This window comes from Myxocyprinus asiaticus, chromosome 45 (genome assembly GCF_019703515.2).
Source record: "Myxocyprinus asiaticus isolate MX2 ecotype Aquarium Trade chromosome 45, UBuf_Myxa_2, whole genome shotgun sequence".
In the NCBI taxonomy this organism is placed as follows: Eukaryota; Metazoa; Chordata; class Actinopteri; order Cypriniformes; family Catostomidae; genus Myxocyprinus; species Myxocyprinus asiaticus.
Window position 1 is genome coordinate 21,004,479 of NC_059388.1, and position 9,044 is coordinate 21,013,522.

At 37.2% G+C, this 9,044-nt stretch overlaps 1 protein-coding gene across 2 annotated transcripts in view; it reads left to right on the forward strand.

Annotated features, from left to right (window-relative positions):
• cnot4b (CCR4-NOT transcription complex, subunit 4b) overlaps window positions 1-9,044 on the forward strand; it is a 53,014-nt gene extending 43,970 nt beyond the window's left edge. The window contains exons 12-13 of one of the 2 annotated variants that reach the window (XM_051688030.1): window positions 1,460-1,681; window positions 6,668-9,044. In XM_051688030.1, coding sequence (XP_051543990.1) covers window positions 1,460-1,681; window positions 6,668-6,981 — 536 coding nt within the window. In that variant the 3' untranslated portion in view covers window positions 6,982-9,044. The remainder of the gene's footprint in view (window positions 1-1,459; window positions 1,682-6,667) is intronic. The other variant, XM_051688031.1, reaches the window with a different exon arrangement.

Consider the following 9,044-nt stretch of genomic DNA (forward strand, 5'->3'; position numbering starts at 1 on the left):
GAAAATGATTTCATTAATAAAGCAAAGGCAGTTTTTTTCCACATTGGATAAAGGCATCTGTTAAATGATTAAATGTAGAATTAAATGTAAAAAGTTTTCTTTAAGAGGCAGGATAAGTTTATATTAGTTATAATTAGCTTCATGTAAAAATAGTTGAAGTCTTTGCTATATCTCCATTTTAGATGGTTTGTGTGTGTGTGTGTGTGTGTGTGTGTGTGTGTGTGTGTGTGTGTTACCATTAATGTTAGCATTAGCTAACCTCTGTTTACACTAGAGAGACTGTAATAAGTATACTGTAAATTACTATGGATAAAGCATCTGCTGAATGACAGCTTATTTACTTTCTTACTAAATATAAATAAGTCAGACAAGTCATTTGTATTGTGCTTATTACGATACACATTAAAAGCAGTTTTACAGAAAATCATGATGTAATGTACAGTACTGTGCAAAAGTCTTAGGCTCATAAGATGTTTCACTAAAACATTTGTCTTAAGATGGTTATTTATATCTTCAGCTTTAGTGTGTCACTAGGAAATATAAATTTTAGACTCCCATACATTCTTTTTGCAAATAGGAAAGATTAGAATAGAAGAACAGGGAGCCCTGCAACAGATGTCATGACCCCCACAGAGCTCCCCTCTGAACATTGAGTCTGTCTGGGAGTACATGAAGAAGCAGAAGCATTTGAGACAGCCGAAATAGATAGAACTGTGGAGAATTCTCCAAGAAGCTTGGAACATCATATCTGCCAACAACCAAGAAAAACTGTCCAGGTGTATCTAGGAAATTGGTGCTGTTTTGAAGGCAAAGTTGGTCAAACCAAATATTGATTTAGCTTTTTTTTTTTTTTTTTTTTTTTTATAACTAGACTTTGTATGATGTTAATTGATCAATGAAAACTGTTCATGAAATTATTATTGAAGAAATCCTTACTATGCAACATTTTTCACGAGTGCTTAACTTTTGCACAGTATTGTATGTAATGTCTTAAAGGGATAGTTCACCCAAAAAGGAAATTCTCTTATTTACTCACTCTCATGCCATCTAAGATGGGTATGACTTTCTTTCATCTGCTGAACACAAAGTTTTTTTAGATGAATATCTCAGCTCTGTAGGTCCATACAATGATGGTTAAAGGTTATTAAAATGGCACGCTGAATCTGAAATAAGTTAGTTCATATTATTAAAGATGCGCTACTTGTGGAATTCCTGGAATGTCAAATCAAAAGACTTAATTTGAAAAAGAGCTAAATAAAATTGGTTTGCATTATGTTCTATGTTATGCCACTAAGATTTTGAAACTGACGGTATGTTTTCCTTTTCTTCCATTTCCTGTGTCTTTCCTGTCATTTTCCTGCTATCCCCTATTTCTCTCTCTCTCTCTTGTTCTCTCTCTCCATTGCTGGTGTATCTGGACACATGGGTGTTTGGAATCCCCTCCTCCCTCTCCAAACAGAAAACAGCAGCTCAGTAGAAAGTCTAAATGTAAAGGAATGGCAGGATGGACTCAGAGCACTTTTACCTAACATAAACATTAACTTCGGTGGACTACCCAGTTCCTCGTCTTCCTCGTCTTCATCCTCTTCTTCATCCTCCAGCATGAACCACACAGGCGGGATCTCACACAGCCTCAGTTGGGATGGCACAGCTAGCTGGATGGACCCTGCCATCATCACAGGTGCAGTCAGCATGCCAGTTTTTACTAATCGACTAGTCCAACATCTAGCTAGTTAATTAGTGAGGTCAACTAGTTTATCTTGATTTTTTTTTTTCTTATTTCTAATTTTTTCGTTTTTATATTTTTAGCTGCGGTGCAGTAGTGTGCTGACTGCATGTTGTGCTGATAGCACAGTAAAAGCCTCTGAAAATTCTCTAGTTTTTACCAGCTTCAGGATTTTGCAGTGTACAAATTTAGTCGGTCGTCATTCTCAGGCTTGTCTCTTGAGCACAGGAATGAGATAAATGAGATAAAAGATTCCCTTTAAGTTAATCTGGCTGACATTTTTATAACAATTCTGTTTGTCATCTTTCGCCTGTCATTCTCCGTTACTTTCACAACAGAAAGTTACACGTACGTTTTGTCTTGTAAGGGAGATGAATGTTTCATTTAGGCCTTTAAATCATTTATTCTGTAACCTTTACACTAAAAATGTCATGAGATGTTAAGCCATTTTAAGGGCCACAGAAGAAGTCACATATTTCAGATCACTTCTCTAGAAAGCATCCATGTGGACTAAATCTGACATCATGCAACAATAGTTTACAAGTACCTAGAGTCAATACACAGTGATACGTATAGTGCAAATTTGCTGCTTGCTTGTGGCATGTAACTTTAACATTGAAGTAGTTTCTTTTTCCGAGTAGTTGACGAGTGACGTCTTATCAACATTTATATGAATCTGTAAAATACATGTATACTCACTGAGCACTTTATTAGGAACACTGTGGTCCTAATAAAGTGCCCGACGTGGTCTTCTGCTGTAGCCCATCTGCCTCAAGGTTCGACGAGTTGTCAATAATCTGCGATTAATCACGATTAAAACATTTAATCGACTGGCAGCACTAATATATATACAGTTGCAATAAAAATTATTCAACCCCCCTGACCAGCAACACATTCTGGTGATGTGAATTAAAACACATCAGCTAAAACCACAGTAAACAGTCAAAGTAAGTTTTTAATACACATTTGAGTGATTTTGAGAACAAAGAGTTCAGTTTACCCAAATTTTAAAATAAAAAATAACTCATTCTCTCCACAAATGTCATGTCAAAAATATTCAACCCCCAAAGTCAATCATTTGTGGAGCATCCTTTACCCTTAATAACAGCAAATAAATGTTTCAGGTAAGTGTTCTCAGGCTTCGGACACCTCTCTATTAGAATTTTTACACATTTCTCATGAGCAAAAGCTTCCAGCTCATTGACATTCTTTGGTTTCTGTGCTGCCACTGCTTCCTTGAAATCCCAAATAAGGTTTGCAATGGGATTTTAATGATGGACTGAAAGGGCCATTTAAGGACATTTCACGACCTATCCCTGAACCAGATTTTGGACAACTTGGATGTATCCTTGGTGTTATTGTCTTACTGGAAATTCCAGTGATCACCGAGCTTCAATTTACACACTGAAGGCATCACATTTTTCATGTAAAAATGGCCTGATACCTGAAAGAATCCATGGTGTCAGTCACATAGTCAGGATAGCAGTTTCCTCCAGCTGCAAAACACCCCCATATCAGGACTGACCCACCTCCATGCTTGACTCTGGGGATGGTGTCATTCTTGTCATAACCTTGTCATCTTACTCCAGACAAACTGCTGGCCCATGGGTCTAAAACTCATTTTCAGTTTAGTGTCATACATTTATAAAACCTTTTTCCAGGACTCCACAGGTCTTTCCTACTTCTTTCCTATTACTTCTTGAATATTGAAGTCAGCATTTCCCTTGGTGAAGTTTTGCTTTCTTCCACACCCCAAGAAGGTTGCTGTTGTACCATATTTAAAAATTTTTATGAATGGTGCTGCCAACTTTGTCTATTGGAAATTGAAGTGCCTTGGAAATGTACTTTTAGCCATGACCTTTCTTGTGTAATGAAATAATCTCCTCTATTAGCTTTTGAGGCAGCTTATTTTTAATTGCATTTTTTGCATAGAAATACATTTTTGCTTACAACGCTAAACTTAAATTTTAAAATTTAAATAAGTGCCATTGCAGATTGATGACTTCATTTTTTTTTTTTTTAGACAATTACTTGTGTAGCCTTACATATTTAAGAAACGGCTACATGCAATAGGGGTTGAATAATGGTATTTTTAAAAAATCCTGCTATTTAGAAATATTAGGTTATATATTCACACTATGACTTTGAATGTGTCACTCAACTGATATAGATGTAAAGTTTAAAAATTCTGGTTTGAACTGACAAAGTCTACGGTATCTCAGATAACCGTTCTGTACAATTGTTGTGAGAAGAATATCATCTCAGAATGCTATTCTGAGATGCGGGTTGGCGCTGTTTTGGTGGCACGAGGGGGACCTACACAATATTAGGCAGGTGGTTTTAATGTTGTGGCTGATCTGTGTGTGTGTGTGTGTGTGTGTGTGTGTGTGTGTGTGTGTGTGTATGTGTATATATATATATATATATATATATATATATATATATATATATATATATAATTAACCATTTATTTATTTACTAACGTGTATGAATGTATGAGGGGGAACCTTTTTGCCACGTTCACTTTAAATGGTTTTACGGTGTGACAAATTAATTTTTTTATTGTACAAATTAATATGAGATCATAAAATTGGCATGCATGATAATTATGAGTTAGTAGTGTTTTGAAATGCTTTGAGTAGTTTTAATTGGACTATATGTGAAAGTGTTTATAAAGAGAACAAAGAGAATAACTGAATTGAAGAGCTGTAGTTGTAAGTAATCAATAATTTAGCAAAGTTGTGCCATTTTTCTCTGCTGGGAGAGGCAATAGCGACATCTTATCTATAGCTCCCTAAGGTTATAGTTGCAATCTGTATGGATGTCATGGTTGTTGTGTGGGTGTTCACAACGGCTGCCTGCAGCATCCATCATCTGCAGGGGGTTTGGGATTAATGGCTCGCATCAGGCTGCAATGTTTAAGTGTTGCAAAAAGCACCCCAAAATGCCCTGTTTTCTTGGTAATTAATGCCATTATGACTACTGATTTAAGAATGTCGTCAATAATATTGCATGCATTCTAAATATATTCATAGTTGGCACTAACTAAAGAACACTGGATTTGTTGAAAGCAAGCAAATTTTTTGCTCAGTTATAGCCATTGTATGTAACCCTGTAAATAGTTTGTGATTTCAGATCTGTTAATGATTGTAACTATGTACAATCTTTTATGGGTTGTTGGTAACATCAACAAATATTTTATGGTAAAATATATAGCCTATGAATGTATAAAAGGATGTGTACATTTTGACTCCTCTAAATTTTTCATAATTTGAATCACCTTTTTGCCTTCTAATTCATTTCATTGGCCTTGTTAGACAAATTTTTCAAATATTTAATGTTTCTCTTAAAAATGCTGTTTAACCCTTCTGTTTTGGAGAAAATTCCAAACAACCATTTTGTTCCTGGTAGAGTGCAATAGATATACAGCACCTTTGTTTTGATAATAAACATGAACATTACCTTAGGCTTGTTTTTCACACAACCCAAGTTTTTATAATAGCATTTAATCTGGAATGAATGCCACCTGAATGTCATTGATGTTACTTTTTACAGTAGGTGTACAGTAAAAAAAAAAAAAAAATGATCATTAGAATACTTACAAATTGTATCTGTTTGAGAAAAATTTACAATCATGTATTTTATTCAAAAACATCTAACTATATATATACATATAAACGTCTGCCTAGTGGATATGATCATGCTTTTTGTGTCTGTAGCAATTACTTTGCACATTTACATTTTCCACTGACCATGCAAGATGATTGTGATTGGCGCCAATGCACAGTGAAGTCTGTTTGTCCAAGGCGACAATTCTGCATCTGGACTCTTGGCCTAGCGCAATACTTGTCCAAGAGAACAAGTCTTTTTCCGAATTGTGAGCGCGCAACACAGTGTCTCATGAAAAGGAGACATAAGCAACTGCGTATGACGAGACATTTTAGAGTTGCCCAAATGACTATGAGGCCCAAATACTCCAAATTCATGATCAACAGATCCATGTGCTTGCACGCTTGTTCGTCTGATTGTGTTTAAGAGCATACAATTGTTGAAGTAATTCAGCAAAAGGACGTCGTTCTGTCTCAGCGGAGAGAGCGCCTCAACAACACATTTGGTAAATTTGCGTGGAGCCAGGGACAAGCCGCAAGAAGGACCTTAATCTGAGACACCGCCCCCTCAAAGGCGTATTTCAAGAGTAGCTACCGCTGAATGTGAACTATAGCAGTGCTCTGTATCCCATCCTTGCTGGAAATAGGGATCAATGAGTAATCAGTCTCAATGACCGATGCTTATATAAAACAGCCCTCATGCCCATCAGACAGAGGGATATATCACTTGTTTATACATGTACTTGTGGAAACATTAGCAAAGCGTCATATTTAGACTGTGTTAAGAAAAATGCTCTCTTAGTTTCTTTTCACTCAATGAAATGCACACCATAAAACACAACACAATGCACAATATCAAACATAAATCAAAAAGAAATAATCCACTCCCTGTTGAGTTGTGCAGTTTCAACGACAAAGTGAAGATTTGGGCATCCAGAGCACAAGAAAATCACGACGCTGAAGAGAAAAATTATGATGAAATGGCACTGTGCTCCAGATTATAAACCTGCGATGATGCACGCATCAGGGGCCGACCGGCAAGCGGCACCAGCCAATAGATTGCCGTGATTCTAAAGGGCCACATAGATCATCACTTCTGGGAGGAGTTTCCCATAGTGTCAGCTACTGACGCAGCATCGAATTGTCCAATTGAATGGAAATCCTAATTTATTAATTTATTTCAAGGCATTTTGACCAAATACAGGATTAAGATTTGTTTTTCATTGATTTTCACTCTTAAATGGGTCAAAAATGGCATGAACACAACAGGATTTATAGCATGCCGTTATGAGTTTGAATTGGTTAGCAATTTTTGTCACTTTGTATCCCCCAGGTATCCCAGCTTCCTCAGGCAACAGTCTGGACTCTCTGCAGGATGACAATCCTCCACATTGGCTCAAATCCTTGCAGGCACTCACAGAGATGGATGTCCCTTCCAGCTCCACAGTGCCCCCACAGCCCCCACACAGCGGGCCTTTTGGGGCCCAGTTCCCCCACAGAGCCGGCTGGGCCCCTTATCCAACCACAGCCTCGGCTAACCCTGCTACCCAGTTCCACTTACCACCTCCAGGGTTCCAGTCTGCCTTCAGACCCTCAGCCCAGGCCTCTACAGATCTGCTACAGAGTGCCGGCATGGACCGCCATTAGAAACTGTGAAACTAATCCCCATCCTCCACATCACAAAACACACAGCAAACAAAACAGTCGAATCAGTACAAACCTATTAACAAAATAACAAGATTTTGCATTTCTTTGTGGCCATTTTTTCCCGTTTCTGGATTTGTGTTTCTCTTGGTTTAGTCTTTTTTTTTTTTTTTCTTGTTGCCATAGTGTACTGTTCCAGCTTTCCCAATTGAAACCATCACATAAACAAGCCAGTTGTCAAAGCAAAGCCTAACAAGTAAGTTTTTGAAAGGTAGGAGATCTTTTAGAGGCTTAATCAGACTTGTTAGAACGTAGTATGCAATATGTAGCATTAACATCAGTGCATTAAAAGGATAGTTCACCCAAAAATTAATATTCTGTCATCATTTACTCAGGGGTTTATTGCTTGCTTGCTTGCATCGATCACAAAAGGAGATGTTTGGTAAAATGGCATCCTCAGTCACCATTTTGCATAACATCTGCTTTCGTGTTCTTTGGAAGTAAGAAAGACATGAGGGTGAGTAAATCATGATAGGATTTTTTTTTTTTTTTTTTTTAGGTGAACTAACCCTTTAATTTTGGACTTGTATACCAGTACTCAAAAGAGCATTGTCAATGGAAAAGATGTAGAGGTTTTATTTTATTTTTTTATTCCATTGAAACAAAATGGAAAGATTCAAAAGAAAGTTTCTTGATTGGAAACAAATCTGCCTTCAAAGCTAAACCAAAAAGTACAGCCCCTGTTCAACGTCTGCACAACTGAGTTACTTCTTGTGATGGCTCTTCAACCCATCTCACTCTAAGCAATCAAGTAGATATACCCCCCCCCCCCCAATAAAAACAGGGCTTCAATTCTTTTTGTTTGATTAAAAGGGTACTTCAATTATTCTGAAGGATCAAAGGCATAATGATGAGGTAGTAAAAAGCATAAGCACTTTTTCTGTGGATCTTTGGCCTTTAACTTTGTTCTACCTTTCTTTAGGGAGATGCATTTTTAAGGGTCATAAATGTGGAGCCCACTCTGAATACAGTTATGGTTCGTATCAGCCATACCAGTTAAAAAGGCAATGTCTAAATCTCTTGGATTTTGCCCGTGACCCCTGCACCAAATTGCCTGGTTGGTGAGGGGGGCTTCCACTTTCAATGCAACACCGTAGTTAACCTCTGTATCAGAGGGCGGTGCTTTGCAAAATTAAGAGGAAGGCTGTTATATTAAAGAGCTGGGAAACACTGACCCCTTTAAAGTGCAGGGCTTGTGTAGCACATGAGTTGCCACCATGTGGCATCTTTAAAAGCTGTTCTTGCCTGGTGGGCAAAAGTATGAATGTGGCCTAATCAGTGTTTACACTCTGACTATGCTCCTTGAAGAAACTTGAAAGTATGCATGAAATGTAAGAATTAGATCTAGAGTTGATTAATCAAATTGAAGCAAGGTGATGTTTTGAATGTGAATGCATAGCATGAAACTAAATAATTAACTTGATGTAATTTAGATGGATGTATTAACAAAAAATTGGGATTAAGGGTTTTTTCGAATGTTGACATTTGAAGAGAAATTGGCTGCTTTTTATTCAGACATTTTACTTTGTAGTTGTTGAACTAGTTGTTGAAGTTGCTCTTTGTGTCTGTAGCAATTTGCACATTTACATTTTCCACTGGCCATGCAAGATGATTGTGATTGGGTACTATAATGATGGTAAAAGCTGGGATAGCAGCGCTACTGGGCAACAGAGGTATTGGCAATACACAAGGTCTCTTGGGACCATTAACACTGTTCATCACTCTTACTGCCCCTCCTTACCTTCTCAGTTTTTTTTAATGATCTTAATCATGTATCAGCTGTGTAGGTTCCTGCCGACTGTTCAGTATTCAACAGTATTTCAGAGGAATGAAAAAATTAAAATCTTAAGAAGAAACCAGTACAGTTTAACTTAGGGTTTTACCCAGTACTAAAATGTAAGAAAATTAAAGAATGAAGAGCTAGAGGAATTGTACCTCTCTACAGGTCTGGAGGACAATAAAAACTCAATCTTAAATAAAAGAGGAAATGTGAGCTTGTGTTGAAA